The sequence below is a fragment of the Hippoglossus stenolepis genome, chromosome 16 (genome assembly GCF_022539355.2).
Source record: "Hippoglossus stenolepis isolate QCI-W04-F060 chromosome 16, HSTE1.2, whole genome shotgun sequence".
NCBI classification, from domain to species: Eukaryota; Metazoa; Chordata; class Actinopteri; order Pleuronectiformes; family Pleuronectidae; genus Hippoglossus; species Hippoglossus stenolepis.
Window position 1 is genome coordinate 5,932,250 of NC_061498.1, and position 15,680 is coordinate 5,947,929.

The following is a 15,680-nucleotide window of genomic DNA, read 5'->3' on the forward strand; positions in this document are numbered from 1 at the left end:
AATCAGGGTGGATTGGACTGTAATTGAAACGACTGTCCGACGGCCCCAAGTGAATGAAGAGCGTGTGAACTTTTTCATTACTTTCAAACATGCAGGAAAATCAGAAGTACAAGAATATACGATAACTTTTACATAAACTCTTACAGTCAATACTTCTGCACTGGGTTTTTTCTCCAGTATAATTTTGCGTTGTTGTTCTTGTTTAATCAACTGATCTCATGGCGTCTTCCACCACTGATTACATTAATCTGTTATCTGCTACAGATGATTCACAGGAGACATTAAAGTCTTTGACAGACGCATTAATTAACACTTAAATGTCCTATATTAGCTTGTGACTACATTTTAATGAGCTATTGTATTTATAGTCATAGTAAAAATATTTATAATTTGTTAATATATATTAATTGTGCATTCTCTTCTATTATTTAGGCATTAGTCAAACTAATAATGTTATGTGCAGACAGTGTAATGTATCTTATCCCTCGGCAGAATGTGAGGATGGCAGAATCAGCAGACATGTGAACGGAGCAGTTTCACAACATGGCTCAAAGATGTGCACGCTGGTTTGAATCCCACGTTATGAAGCAGTTACTGGTTCCACTGGCTACCAGCTCATACGAGTCTGTACTTGTATGAGCTGGGAAGCAGTTACTGGTTCCACTGGCTACCAGCTCATACGAGTCTGTACTTGTATCTCCTGAAGTTATTTTGCTTGTGCAGACCCTCCTCCTGCAGCTGAGCTCGTCACTCAGTCGTACTTGCTGCTGCAGTGTGGACTCCTGCAGACTTTCAGTATTTGATTACACCAACAGGCTGATTGGATTACAGGAGGCACAGACTCAGATACCTGCAGCAAACACAGAGCAGCTTCCTGTCAGCCTGACTGAACACACTGACACCATCCATTAAAGGGTCTCAGTCGAAAGATGGTAGCAATGATCAAAAAACCCTTCAGCAACATCTTAATCCTTCACTTGAGGTTTGTTTCTCTCTCTGACCGATGCTGTTTGACAGAGACGTCCTGTTTGTGTTAATATTGTTACATTATTTTCATTTTATTATCTAATGTCAAATCCTCACTAAAGGCTGTAAAAGGAGCAGGAGACAGGCAGATTGTAGCCGACAGGTGTATTGGGGTTTGCTCATATCATGACAAAAACAAATTTATTATTTGTTAATTTATATTTTGATCTATTTTAAATAAAGATTTGAATGATTTACAGGCAGGACAGAACAGTCAAACTTTAAGTCCATCAAAGTGGATAACTTTCTAAAACTTGTCATCATGACAACACACGTTAGTGCACATTAAATACACACATCTTCAGATTAGTTGAATCTCCTCATAAGGAAAACACTGTAAACAATAATGAGCATTGTCTCATTAAATGAGATGTAACCAAATAACCAGTAATAATTATTGTTGCCATCACAACTCCTATTTGCCTGAACAGACTCCTCTTTGCTGCCCTCATGTGGCAAATCCAGGTAACATGCAGATTCAAGTCTTTTATTTTGTATGAATGTAAAAAGAAAATCAACAATGAATTTCCCATGATTTTTGTGGAGATTTTGGAGAATCATGTTGTTACAAATATCTACAAAACAAACAAGACATTTTTATTATTAAATACATTTTTATTACATAAATGACATTTGAGTTTTGACAGTCACGTCACAATGACAGTGCTAAACAGGTGTTTTGGTTGAAGTGGAACTGAACAACAGAGCCATGCATTATTTTGAGTCCTCCCTTTGCATGGGTTTATGTATTTGTAATTCGAAATTCGTCGATTAGCCCTCTCCAAGAATCCTCCCCCCCCCAGCTCTGTGCAGCGTTTCCCTTCAGCCCCAGTTGCACTGGTCCTCATCTGTAAAAGTCAGGATGTCTGTGACCAGGCCGGTGCCGATCGTTCTGTTTCCGTCTCTCAGGGTGAACCTCTGGCCTTTCTCCAGAACCATCGGCTGACGGAGCGTCAGAGTCAAGGACGTGTCCTCTCCTGGCATCACCATCTCCTGAAACGGGACGAGAACAACGGGAGAGTGTTTACTATCCTTCAGAATCATGTACAAACATGAGAAACCTAGAAATACAAGAGTTTACGATGGGGACATTTATTCCAACGCCATATCCTCACTGGGACAAATCAATATTGAAGGACCAGAAAAATATAAACCGAGACTTTTCATTTTCACAACTTTGAAAAAACATGTTACTCATGCACTATTTTTTTGTATCTCTACTTTTATTAAGACAATGACTCAACAGAGGCTGTTCTACATTTTTGTTAGTACAGGATTTGACCTGAAACCTTGTGAAGTTACAAGAAGTACAACAATGCTTTTATTGACACAAACACACACACACAAACCTTTTCTTCAGGGAGAGTGATTCGGGTGGTCATGTCCCAGGTTAGAGAGAACATGACGGGCATGAAGTTGTTGACGAACGGTTTGTGTCGGCCTCCCTCCTCCTTACTCAGAACATACACCTGTGATAATAAGGACACACGTCAATGTTTCAGTTACTGCACAGTGCAAGTTTCATATTTCATTACAAAACAAAATGAATCAAAAAATAAAACTGGAAAACTCAAACTCTAAACTACTCTTTATATGTAGGAGGCAGGTTCTTTAGTTCAGTGAATGACCTCGGTGTCATCACGGCAGCATCTGGCCGGGCTCCCAGTTTGCCTTTGCCTCCAGGTAAGACTGAGTCATTCAGACTCACTGATTGTTTAGAAATACAACAGATTAATCAACGTAGTGCTCTGAGACCTGGGCCTGGACTTTCTGGTGGGGCATGATGGATCCTGGTTTACACATCACCATCCCTCTTCTCACATCCTCTCTCTTCAGGCCTCGGACCAGAGCGCCCAGGTTATCTCCCGCCTCGGCCCGATCCAGAGACTTGTGGAACATCTCGATACCTGAGCCCGGCAGGAAAACAGAAACCGCAAGGTCAAAGTTCACGGTAGCGTGCAATGACAGATAATGACGGATCTCCAGTGCACCGGTCGCTCACTCACCTGTAATCACAGCCTTGAAACTGCGATTGTGCCCCATGAACTCACTCTCGTCTCCTTTCTTGATGATACCTCTCTCCATAGTGCCCGTCACCACCGTGCCCCTGCCTGAAAGACACAATCCATAACTCTTGCGCTCGGAGAAAACCATGTTTGGAGTAAATAATCTGCAATCTTGAGATACAGCATTTTACAGTTAATAATGTTTTGCCACTTAATGGTCCTCCGGTGCCTATATTGGTGTTGGTGGTAACTATGATGTCATTCTTCAGCGTATCATCACATGCTAAATATCACTAAAATCTGTACAACCTAAGCTAAAAGATTATGCAAGTCAATAAACCATAATAAACGATAAAAGCAATAAACTGGCATTATAAATGAAAATAAAATACTAACATTTGAAATTAACACAAATCATTAATCTAAAAGAGTTCTAAATATAGAAACTTGAAGAACATTTTTCATAATGCTCCATATGTTATTTGAAGTTTGGCTTTCTGGTGTTTATTTTAGATGGATTTGAACAGGATCGTTTTCAAAGGGTTAAACACTTAAATACACAGTGAACTACTACAGATAAAATATAACACCACCATTACTCGTTGATTAGGTTGAACTAACTGGAGCAGTGCTAGTAAGAGCTGCATGTACTTCTTCCTTTTGTCTCCTACCTGGGATAGAATAAACCCCTTCAATGGGCAGGAGGAAAGGTTTATCCAGCTCTCTCTTGGGCAAAGGGACGTAAGAATCCACAATCTCAAGCAGCTTCATCACTGCATTCACACCCAGCTCAGGATCTTTGTTCTGAGGTGGTGCAAAGACAGAGAAGTACGTCAGTCACAAATGTACACGGCAAATGCTTTGATGCAGCTAATCGATCAAACCCCACCGAGGTCACAGTAAAGGTCAAGTGAAAACAACTGTGGTTAAACTCATCAGATCAGCACAGTATTCTCTACACGACAAAACCGCCGACAGTATCCTCTCCTCACCTCCAGGGCGCAGAGGGCGGAGCCTATTACAACAGGCGTGTTGTCGCCATCGTAGCCGAACTCTGTGAGCAGCTCGCGGATCTCGATCTCCACCAGCTCCAGCATCTCCTTGTCCTCCACGGCGTCTGCCTTGTTGATGAAAACCACCACGTGCTCAACGCCGATCTGCCGGGCCAGCAGGAGGTGCTCGCGTGTCTGAGGCATCTGGCCGTCAGTGGCCGCCACCACCAGGATGCAGCCGTCCATCTGAGCTGTGCCTGTGATCATATTCTAAAGGAGAAACTCAGTCGTTACTCAGGTAAGTTCACATGACAACGAGGCAGCGTCATATTCAGTGTTTTGTTGCATGCAGGTGGGAAGAAAAATGGAGATTACCTTGACGTAGTCAGCATGACCAGGACAGTCTGTGTGAGCGTAATGTCTGTTGGCCGTGGTGTATTCTACATGAGAGGCGTTGATGGTGATTCCTCTCGCCTTCTCCTCGGGGGCATTGTCGATGTCTTCATACTTTTTGTAGCAAGCACCACCAGCATCAGCGAGCACTGAGGACGAGAGGTCACGTCACTCAAAGACGTCTTGAGACATTAAAGAGCAACTATTGCTTTTCAGGGCTGAACTTCCAAAGCTGCTTTCAGACGTGCACTGAAGTCCAAACATTTTTCTAAAATCTTCCAGAGGGGCTCTACGTCAGAACGCAAATGTCCAAGTCAGTTGGTCAGAACCTTTTCTTAAATTTTGACTCTACCTTTTGTGATGGCTGCAGTCAGGGTGGTCTTGCCGTGATCAACGTGGCCAATTGTTCCAATGTTCACATGAGGCTTGTCCCGGGAGTACGTCTTCTTCGCCTCCGCAGCAAAGGTCCGCCGGCTCAGGGGCACAGCGCTCTACATGACAGAGAGAAACCCCGGGCATCAGGCTGTTAACAAAAACACAGCGTGAAACAGTGTGTAAACTGCAGTTTGGCTGCACACTCACCAATCTGAGGGAGCCGTGCAGGAGGCTTGGCTGCGAGAGCTGAAGGGCTGAGAAGAAAAGATCCAAACATGAGAATGATGTCCAATTAGATAACGGCTGATTATTTAACGTGACAATCGTGTGATTCAAGCCTAATGTCTTCAAAATAAAATGTTTCTGTCAGAGTGCATGAAGTAAAACTTAGTGAAGGTATTATGTGTCTATGACTGTCATTTAATCTAATATTTGTATTTTTCAGTCTCACTGCAAAACATAGTCAACTGTTTTTGTTTGAGACTAAAGAAGCAGTGAGATGTTTTTTATTACATCGTCTCATCTCAGTTGGTGTCAAACCCTGTGAATCTGACACCAAACTGCAGTGAGTTAATACACAAATCCTGCAAGTTGACCTCTTCAGGGGCATTTTGTATTCTCCTTCAGTTAGATATTGTGACATATGATTATTTTGCAGTAAATCGATTATCGCAGAACCACTGTGTCGTGATGTCGTCGATATCAGGGGCCACGTATCACGCATCGTATCATAAGTTGCCCTGCGATTCCCTCTCCTGTCCATACACTATTACTTGGAAAAATTACAATTGAAATATAAATAGATTTGACTTTAGCCTCAGGGACATTTTACCCATTTTCAAATCACATTTAACCACTAGATTACCTCAATAATACAGAGATTCTCCAAAATGATGTCTGTAGGTTAAAGTGCAAAAACAAAATCACTGTCACGTCATTTCAACATCTTCCAAACGAGGAGGAGCAGCTCCTGCTTTGACTCACGTCCTCCAGAGTCAAGTCACAGTTCAATATCACAGGTGGTGTTTTGCAGATAGAAAGCAGCAGCTGACATGAAGCCAACGAGCCTGAAGGGAAAGACTCTCAGTGTCGTTCTCCTCCAGACAACCTGACATCACGTTAATACTCATGTGTCTGTCCAGATATTAATAATAAGAATAATATTCAAAGAGTCATCAGTTCATCCTCCTCGGCTCGATGCTAACTCTCATGTAACGTGACCTTGCTCTGCTGTCGGGAAGAGGCTGCATCACTCTCTTCCTTCACTCGTGTTCTTCTACTGAGCAACAACAACAACACGTTTTATATCAAACACACAACCACACTGAGCGCGATGAATCGACGTAGAGAAAGAGATAATTCACAAAGTCACACAATTAAACAATTTTACCGGAGAAACATGCGCGCAAGCCCACAAGCGACGCCATCTTGGATCGACAAGACAAACCAGAGACGACGAAAAGAATCAAGAGAAATCACAGACGACTCTAAAGCGGAACATACTACTTCCGGTACGCACTACTTCTACTACACTTACTACTCTTACCACTTATAATAACAGCAAGAGCTTATTGTAGATCTTTTTTTAAATGTATTAATTTCTCAATGACATTGCAGAGGAAGGACTTTGTAAGAGTTGGAGACAATTCATCGATCATATGTTGCTTATTATAACATATACAACTTTACACACATTTGAACAGAAGACCATCTTTCTATAATCGTTTCTATTCGTATTCATGAAGAGGAAATTACTTTGGACTCTATGTAATCCTATATATCGACCGCCTATTGTTATATAATAACATGTAAAATGTCACACACGTTATAATAGTGGATACATGTTTTATAGTAGTTATAGTAGTTATAGTAGTATGTTTTATGTGTAATACTGACTCTTTGAACGTCTCGTGACGTTCTTCTCTCACTTTTACTGACACTCTCTGAACGTCACTCGTGCGAACGCCACAGATGTACCGTAATTACGCGAATAGATGCGCTGACATGTTGCTGTTGTGGCTCACCACAATGTTTTACACTGTAATTTTAACATTATTATTATAATTATGAACGACTTGATTAACGCAGACACGTGAAGACTGAAAACACGGATATGAGGCAGAATACACGGGGGAAACCATTTCTTATTTGCGTGTTGGCTTTAGTGCGTACGGTAAAAAATGGCCGCCTCCAGGCCACTCGTGAGATTAGCTAGCCAGAACATTCTGGATCATTCATTCTGTGAGCTAACGCGGTTTGTACGGTTGTTTGTAGGTCGACAGAGAAACCGTGTGTCCATTGATTCCACTGCGCTGTGTAAGGTAAGTGGGAAACAAGTGCATTGTGCTAATAGCAGTCGATTGTTATCCGTGGTAAGAACCGTTAATGACGTATTAGATGTGGCAGGCTGCTGATTGACCGCTGGAGCAAACAGGCGAACCTCGTGGATTGAGGTCAGACGTTGACTTCATTTAAACATCTTTTTTTATTATTATTTCTCTCTCTCTCCTCAGGTATATTCATAATGGCAGAAAAGAACCAGGACAAGAGATATCCCCCAAACCTCCAGGGGGTCCTGAAGATGGCAATGGAAGCCGGAGTCGCGCCAGAGGGAGCGGCCCCCGTTGAACCGATGTCAGAGGAGGTGAGATTCAACACGTCAGTGCCCACGACGAGACAACAACCACAGCATAACACATAACAGGAAAATAAACACAACACATAACCCCCCCCCTCCCCCATAAAAACACAACATACATCTGTGGATGTAAAACACAGAATCAATACTGAACACGATTAAATACAGTAGAAACGAGTGCAAATAAAGGAGCCATGGATTGATGAGCCATTTGGTGATTTGATGCCTGGTAATTATATATTTCAAACCTGAGAAGGCTTTAGACACACACACACACACACACACACACACACACACACACCTACCTCCTTAGGTACTGACCTTTGGTCAATTGTAAAAGACAACAATTATCTGACTGTAAATGGTAATAAACACAGTCCTTAGCTGTGGCACTGAACACAAGTATTCTTTTAGTGCTCAAATCAATTTGGAGCCATCATTCCAGCATAGTGCAACATGTGCTTTACCATTGTTTACAAATTGCCTATCAAAGTCACTGGACTCAAACATAGTTAAAACCAGTCAGGGGAGATACGGAGGCTTGAATCCTCTTGCAGTGGCCGAAGGTTCTGGGCCTTTTTGCACAAAGGTAACTGTCTTGCATCAAAGGTAACTGAGAACCATTTTCACACTTGTCCTTTTTTCCCAGAGGAAGACGTTTCTGAAAGAAGCTCTCGCAGAAGTTTGCAGAGGGCAGACAGATGAAGTGGAGAAGATCAAGCAGTGCCTGGAACTTCTACACAAAGAGGAAAAGAGCGAGAGGCAGGGAGAGGACGATGAAGATGAGCGGGAATCCGCCTTTAACGTGTTAACGGAGTTGTGTGAGAATTTGGACAATGCCAGAGGTTCGTTATAATCAGTACAAAATTTGATATTCTCCCAGCGGAGCTTAAATTGGAGAAGCTATAACGAGGTTATGAGCTCAAATACAGTTTGTTTGCTCTGTTCTGACCATGTCCCCTCTCTCTCTGCCCCACAGACCTGATGGTTCTGGGTGGACTGGATTTGTGCCACTCCCGGTATCTTGGTCATGTCAAAAGTGGGTTGAGGTGGCGTGCTGCTGAGCTCATTGCTTCCTGTGCCCAGAACATGCCAGAGGTGCAGGTCCACCTGCTAAGCATCGGGATTCTGCCAAAGCTGCTGCAGATGACAGACTCAGACCCTCACCCCACCGCCAGAGTAAAAGCCTTTTATGCTGTCTCATGTGAGTATCTCATGTGAGCTCTGGCACACACAGGAAGACAGTGCTGCAGCAGTTCATGACTGAACACTTAAAGTAGATTGAAATGCTAACTGAGGGTTTTTTCGCAGACTGATTTTCATTTTACACCTCAGAATATAACCGACTGTATCTTGTCGTGACTTCAGGTCTAGTCCGAGAGCAGGAGGCAGGGCTCAAGGCGTTCCTGACCCTCGATGGTTTCTCAGTGCTGGTGCGAGGCATAGAGTCGGAGAATGAGAGGCTCAGGACCAAGTCGGCTTTCCTTCTGCTCAACCTGCTGAGGTCACATCCTGAACAGAAAGGTATGAAGGAGGGAGGCGGTGAAACGGCACAGTGCCTTTTAGATTGAGTAGATATTGGTATCACAAATTTTATGATCTTGTTGTCAAAATCTGATGATAATCAGAAAAATCATACCATAATACATTCCTACAACGAGGTTTAGCATTTGTTCAGGGTCACAATGGAAGAGGGTCTCTGGGACAATATTTGTAGCTATCTTCAAATTATTTATTATGCTGCCAGTAGTAAAAAGCAGCTGAATCAAAGTTTTAGCCTGATGCTAATGCATGGGAAATGCAGTGAAAGCATATATGTTTGAGTGTGTCTATGTTTATATACACAATGGAATCCAGACCTCCTTCAAAGATGTATATGATGGAGTTGTGTGCAGTATCTCTCTTTTTCCTTTTTGTTATTTCTGCTCTTATCCATCCTGCAGACACTGTTGTCTCCATGGGAATAGTACAGCAGCTGGTGTCTGTTCTCCGCACACCCCACTCATCTGTCCATGAACATGTACTTGGCGCCCTCTGTTGGTAAGAAACACTGTCGACCTGACAGGCCTCAGCACTGAGAAGTTTACATGAATGTGTCCTTCACGTTGTTGATTCTGGCCTCGCTCTGTGTTTCTGTTCATGTAGTTTGGTGGAGGACTGTCCACAGGGGCTCAAGGACTGCAGGAATCCTACTCTGGCTCTGGAGGAGCTGCTCAAACAGCGAACCAAAGAGCTCGGAGGGAAGGAGGAATGCCAGGTAGTTATAACTGAGACTTTAGAACAATACAATATTGAAAACTGTACAAAAAAAAGTATTGTGATGATTCAGACTTAGGGATAAAGCTACGGTAGTGAGGTCCAATCATGAGTGACGTTTCACCCTGTTTTCACAGCATTAAGTAATTAAAACCAAATTTACCAGAAACATGAACATTTGAATACACATCAGTGTGATTTCTACTTTTAGTTTGGTCCCCGTCCCATCCTCTAACATGGAGGAGGTATATATGACCTATATAGCTGCCAGCCACCATATGGCTATCGAGACACTTTAGCTTTACTTTGGGGGAGATGTCATGTCTCCCATCTTTCTATACAGTCTAGAAAGAAAATATTGATGAAAAGATATAAATAGTTTAGTAGCAGGCTTAATATTTGTCCAAGGAATATGTTTTAAAGTCATATTTTTGTTTACAACAGGAAGAGCTGGACTTCTGCGAGAGTTTGGGGATGACATGTTTCCGTGGGCAGCGGTCAGATGACAATGGGATGGATCGCTGAAGTGTTATTCACCTCATGTAACAGAACATATTCCCTGCTCTAGATCATGTTTAGCAACATCCTTGTCTGTTACCACAGTTGCTGTCCATAAATTTGCCTGTATTCCACAGATTTAACTGTGTAAATAAGTATCATGTATAAAATACTTTTTTCCCAGTCAGCTGTCACTTCAGTGTAATGTTTTCAGTTCCTCGTGTCATAAATGTATTACCAAGGATCTGTATTACATGTAGTAGTATCATGATGATATTTGTAGTTAAATGTACATCAAATTTTAATCCAGATTTTGTCCAAGTATTTTCATTTATTTTATGTTGTTTGTTTTTAAAACTTGACTCAAAAGTACAGACACACGTTTTTTTTTATACCATATTTTTTTATTATTAGCAAAACAAATGGGAGTATTTATCTACATATAATGGCCTGTTCACAAGTGGAAAACAATTGCCACCACATGCACAACTTACACTAAAACACTGATTCAAATATTGGCACAAATCACAGAGTACATGTTATTGTTAACATGCTGACATATGTGTTGTATGATCATTGAAACTCAATTTAGAAACAAAGTATCTCGTGTTGCAAGTTGCCCTTTTGCTAAATCGTTTCCAGTTGTAAACCTTTTCACCCAAGGAGCTGTCAAGTGTAAACTGTCCTCAATGAGTTTATCTTCCTCTTTTCCTTTATTTAGAAATAATTCCTACATTTATAAAAAGTATTCAATGGTAGCATCAGCTCTTTACCCAATAAGTAAATGTGCGGACGATGGTTCACACTTTAGGTATGCCACAGGTATGCTGTCTAGGACCTCTTCCATTTTCCAAAGTCCTCCTTGTCCACTGTTGCATTTATATCACCCACAGCGATTAGTAGCTGTGCCAAATAGTATGTCCCCATGACAAGAGTGTTTCCGTGCTGTAGCTGTGGCGTGACCTTGAAAACTTGCAGGGCCAGTGCCACATCAGACACCATGAAAGACACACTTCCCAGCAGTGTCGCCGCATGGCGGGTTCTAATAGCTAACGCCCCCATTAGAGTAATCAAGACAATATAGACCCCCACACCGGGAATGAGCAGCTCTGAGTCCGGTGCCTTCTGCAAGAATGGATATATGTACATGTAGTAGCCTCCTCCTATCGTGAGCAGGATCAAGAAGAGGAAAATAGTCAAGGAGGAAGAGCAACGTGTCGGATAACGACTCGAGAGGAAGGTGAGGGAGTACGTCAGATGAGCCACAGCAAATGCACCCATTCCTGAAACAGATAATGACAATAAATAACTCAAATGGAATAAAGTGCAGCTTTTATCACAGTGATGAACTTGCCATTGTTCACTGCATCTGGAAGCTTCTCTTACAAACCAGACTCTTACCATGCACAAACAGCTCCGGCCATATCAAGCAGCAGTCACCAACAGCAGAGAAGAGCAGGCCTCCCGCCACACCCAGGACACTCTGACCTCCATTCCAGCTCAGCACGACGGCAGCCAGGAGGACAGTGGGTGCCGATTTGACACCTGCAGACACGATGGAAGCCGGCGAGTCAGGAGTCCACAGGTAGAAGAACAGAGCTGTGGACAAAAAGAAAGGCAAGAGAGAGAAGAGCAGGGCACAGGACTGAGAGGGAGGGAGGAGTAGAGAGAAAGAGGGAGACACGTCACAACTGAAAAGACTATTAAGTAAATTAATGTCAAGAGACTGTGAGTAAATGGTTTCTGTGGTACCATATTTCTCCTCTGCCGCCTGTCGTATGCTGCTGTCTCAAGGATGTCCATCTTCTCAGAGTCAGCACTGACGTGGGCTCTCAGACCATCAAGTGAACAAGTGAATGAACTTGTTAGATTCTTCTTCTTCACCTATAATCCGTATTGTTCTCGCCTCGTTCTCCTGTTCGCCTCGTCTCTGTGTCTCTGCCGTGTCTGTCAGTCTGCTGGTATTTCACAGCACTGAACTTTAGACTGGTGCTTCCTGTCTGATTGCTCTCTGATAATCAATTCCCCGTTTTGAGTTGCTATGGACAAACTGCTGACCTTTGACCTTTCTGGGCTGAATACAATTACATCGACACGCAGAGGGCAAAGTTGAACTGGGTGAATAACTGGGAATAGGAAACTGTCACATATGATAAAGATAGTTTTCTAGCCTGGCATTTGTTAGATTGGTCTTTATGAAAACGTGCATACATGGATTTTAATAAATCAATGTGGGAAACGCCCGTATTCTTGAAATTCTAACGTTGTCAAACTTTCAAAACTTAAACTGTTAGAATTATGCTTCTGTACACAGCTTATGTGTTATATGCAATGTGTGACTCGTTTGTAGGGGTTTTGTTGAATTTTGTAGGATGATTCTAGAAAATAGTAAAAATGATTTAATATTCTATTGCTTTTGTTCACTAGATGATTTTGTATCAGAGCTATAGACAAAAAATTATCATAATTTCCCAATCAAACACTGTTAAATTGTGCACGTGGGGCAAATAAAGCAAAAAAGCAAACATGCTTATCAAAATGCAATATATGTAATTTAAGAATAAATTGATGTGAGTCACACAAAGTAGATTTTTCCTGAAATTGTTAGAGCAGGTGGAGGAGGAACCCTGCGTGCGTGAGAGAATTCTACAAACTGAAGAACAGACAATAATTAACTACTGCTTCTCAGAGTCAAACTTTGTACTCTGCTTTCCCACAATTCCCTGCAGTCGTGCTTCAGACTGAGAGACTCAGGAGCTCGGGAGGCGTGTGGGATTATTAGGTGAGTAGAGCAATAAATGTAGTTATGCTGGCGAATAGGCGATCGAGGGAGATGAGGTATAAAGTACGGTCAAATGCAGGTGTGTGTGTGTGTGTGTGTGTGATGGTGCTTTTTTTTGTTTGCTTTCCCTGCACAGGACATGGAAACCAGCGGCTCTTTGCTGAGGATTGGAGTTGTCGGATTTGGACATTTAGGTTGGAACTGCTTCTCCGAACTCAAGACACTGTTTTCCTTCAATTCATAAATCCTTATTCACTTAACGATCTGTTATCAGCCATGAAATTGTCTAAGTCTCTCTCTCTCTCTCTCTGTGTGTGTGTGTGTGTGTGTGTGTGTTTTAGGGAAGTACTTGGTGGAGAGGATCCTTAAAGATGGAGCAGCTGTGGGTTTGACTCTGGCTTTTGTTTGGAACAGAAATTCTGACAAGCTCAAAGGATTAGTCCCTGATGAACTCATACTTGGCGATCTATCGTGTTTTGCAGACAGGTGCAATCACACACAAATACACACACATATGCAAAACACACTAAGCATCTTCATGCAATCGCTCTGTAAGATACAGATGTGTGTGATGCTGCCTGATGTCTTCCTTAAAACTTGAATGGATAATCTGTGTGTGCTTTACAGGCGATGTGATGTGATTGTAGAAGTGTGCCATCCTCAGATAGTGAAAGAATTCGGACTCCACTTCCTGTCTCAGTCTCATTTCATGGTAAGATTCTTTGTCTGATTAACTAAAGATATGATCAACCTGGAGAGAGCGGCTTATTTTCAACAGATATGTATCATTATTGCTAATATCTGTCAATTTATGTTGTTAAATTTCCACTCTGAACCCTGATGTGTAAATGAACGGGTGCTAAAGTAACATCTAAATGCTTGGTCCTGTGCTGTGCCCGTGTTTCTCCTCCTCTCAGGTGGGCTCTCCCTCGGCCCTCTCTGATCCTGATCTGAACTCGATGCTGCGTCAGGCGGCTCAGCAGTACGGCAGAACCCTCTATGTCCCCAGTGGTGCATTGTGGGGAGGCCAGGACATCCAGAGGCTGAGTGACAGTGGAGCCTTAAAGGTAACACTGGACAGAAAGTCAGGATCCAGTCTGAACATAATGGGACTCAGCACATTTCAGCACGAGAGTCTCTTAACATGACTGTTTTTCTCCTCTCTGCTTCCTTTCAGGCGTTGTTTATAAGAATGTCCAAGCATCCGTCCTGCTTCCGGCTGACAGGGGACGTCCTCTCTGATTGGACGGAGGGAGAGGGCAGGCGGGTTTTGTTCAAGGGCCCAGTGGCAGACTTGTGCCCACTTGCTCCTAACAATGTGAACACCATGGCGGCAGCAGCGGTGGCAGCAGCAACACTTGGCTTCACAGGGGTTCAGGGAGAGATTGTGTCTGACACAGCGTAAGTTTCCTCTACTAAAATCTGATTGACCCAACGCAGCCTTTCACATCTGACTTCTATCTCTCTATTCTCCAGGTTGAGTGACTATCACGTGGTGGAGGTGGAGGTGACGGGGCCAAATGGCTTCTCAGTGCACACAGTGAGGAGAAATCCAGCCAGACTCGGGGCTGTAACTGGCAGCGCAACATACAACTCATTCTGGAGTAGTTTACTTGGTGAGTCCCGTGTTGCCTCACACACTTTCTCAAAGATCCTGAGAACGAACAGATCACTTTGGTCAATCAGGGTTGGAGTGAATGCAAACTGCAGTGAACTCTTTTTGCCAGCTGCTCTGTTGTAGATATTTATGGGATCCATTTATACATTTTTGCTTTGTAAAATGTCAAACGTAAAAGTACTCACTGTGCAGAAAATGACCACTGCCACTGATTTATTACTAATAATCATGCAGTAGTATTTTCTTGGTGTAGCTGTCGGAGGTGAGGGGACTTTTTATGATTCTATAAACTGTGTTTTATTCCTGTGGGTCTGGTCCCTCCCTCCTAAGGGTCGTATCTGAATGATTGTGAGATTATTAAATAGGTTATTGTGCACAAATTGAAAGTATTATCTTTACTTCTAACTTTTCTCTAAAGCTTTTTAGTGAACAACTGGATATTTTTACCTGTTTGTGCCCTGAAAAGTTATTTAAATGATGAAAATGGTAGAACTGAACATCTGTGATGTAACAACGGGTTCCAACTAGACATTTTGTTTGTATGGGGTCACAAACATAAAAGGAGCTACATCACACATCAAAAATGTAAAACCTTTGAAAAGTGAGGTATAATGTAGCATGATTATAAGGCCTCATATCAATGCCAACTCAAAATTGTATTTAAATACACAACTTGAGCAGATGCTTGAGTCCTCAGTTCGGACCTGGCCCCTTTGTTGCGTGTCTTCCTCTATTCGCTCTCCCCATTTCACGTGCACTGTCCACTGTATAAATAATACAATAAATATTATAAATGTAAGATCTTGAATTTCTCTGTGTGTGTAAATAAGTGACGTGTGAGGGAGATTTTGATTTCTGATTTTCTTGTTTTTCTCAGCTTGCAAAGGTCACGGGGGCCGAGTTTACTTGTGCTGAAGCAGTGGACGACTGCGGATGATCATCAGCAACAAGAGGATCCACTGGGAAATCTGTGATAGTGAATCACTGGATCAATGTTACTAAGAACTTGATATTTTGTGTTCCAATAAACTGTAAGCACACAAAGAAAGACCCAGTTATCATATGTAAAACACCAACAGGTATATACAGAGCATAC

The 15,680-nt window shown here is 42.4% G+C and overlaps 4 protein-coding genes across 4 annotated transcripts; 2 read left to right on the forward strand and 2 right to left on the reverse strand.

Annotated features, from left to right (window-relative positions):
- Positions 1-1,602: 1,602 nt before the first annotated feature.
- On the reverse strand, positions 1,603-6,276 carry tufm (Tu translation elongation factor, mitochondrial). Its single transcript, XM_035181427.2, has 10 exons — positions 6,183-6,276; positions 5,000-5,046; positions 4,770-4,908; positions 4,400-4,566; positions 4,025-4,294; positions 3,704-3,836; positions 3,033-3,137; positions 2,782-2,933; positions 2,376-2,495; positions 1,603-2,019 (listed from the first exon to the last, which is right to left on the reverse strand). Exons 1-10 carry the CDS (start codon positions 6,217-6,219, stop codon positions 1,849-1,851), a joined length of 1,341 nt encoding a protein of 446 aa, XP_035037318.1. The 5' UTR covers positions 6,220-6,276; the 3' UTR covers positions 1,603-1,848.
- Positions 6,277-6,954: 678 nt separating this feature from the next.
- hspbp1 (HSPA (heat shock 70kDa) binding protein, cytoplasmic cochaperone 1) lies at positions 6,955-10,493 on the forward strand. Its single transcript, XM_035181722.2, has 8 exons — positions 6,955-7,113; positions 7,306-7,436; positions 8,080-8,275; positions 8,410-8,634; positions 8,799-8,954; positions 9,374-9,470; positions 9,576-9,687; positions 10,131-10,493. The coding sequence occupies exons 2-8, from the start codon at positions 7,317-7,319 to the stop codon at positions 10,209-10,211; spliced, it is 987 nt and encodes a 328-aa protein (XP_035037613.1). The 5' UTR covers positions 6,955-7,113; positions 7,306-7,316; the 3' UTR covers positions 10,212-10,493.
- Positions 10,494-10,615: 122 nt separating this feature from the next.
- On the reverse strand, positions 10,616-12,307 carry tmem86b (transmembrane protein 86B). Its single transcript, XM_035181724.1, has 3 exons — positions 11,937-12,307; positions 11,586-11,829; positions 10,616-11,467 (listed from the first exon to the last, which is right to left on the reverse strand). The coding sequence occupies exons 1-3, from the start codon at positions 11,985-11,987 to the stop codon at positions 11,016-11,018; spliced, it is 747 nt and encodes a 248-aa protein (XP_035037615.1). The 5' UTR covers positions 11,988-12,307; the 3' UTR covers positions 10,616-11,015.
- A 573-nt stretch (positions 12,308-12,880) lies between these two features.
- aspdh (aspartate dehydrogenase domain containing) lies at positions 12,881-15,632 on the forward strand. Its single transcript, XM_035181498.2, has 8 exons — positions 12,881-12,966; positions 13,103-13,160; positions 13,308-13,452; positions 13,594-13,678; positions 13,884-14,033; positions 14,144-14,367; positions 14,443-14,582; positions 15,462-15,632. Exons 2-8 carry the CDS (start codon positions 13,106-13,108, stop codon positions 15,497-15,499), a joined length of 837 nt encoding a protein of 278 aa, XP_035037389.1. The 5' UTR covers positions 12,881-12,966; positions 13,103-13,105; the 3' UTR covers positions 15,500-15,632.
- Positions 15,633-15,680: the final 48 nt, after the last annotated feature.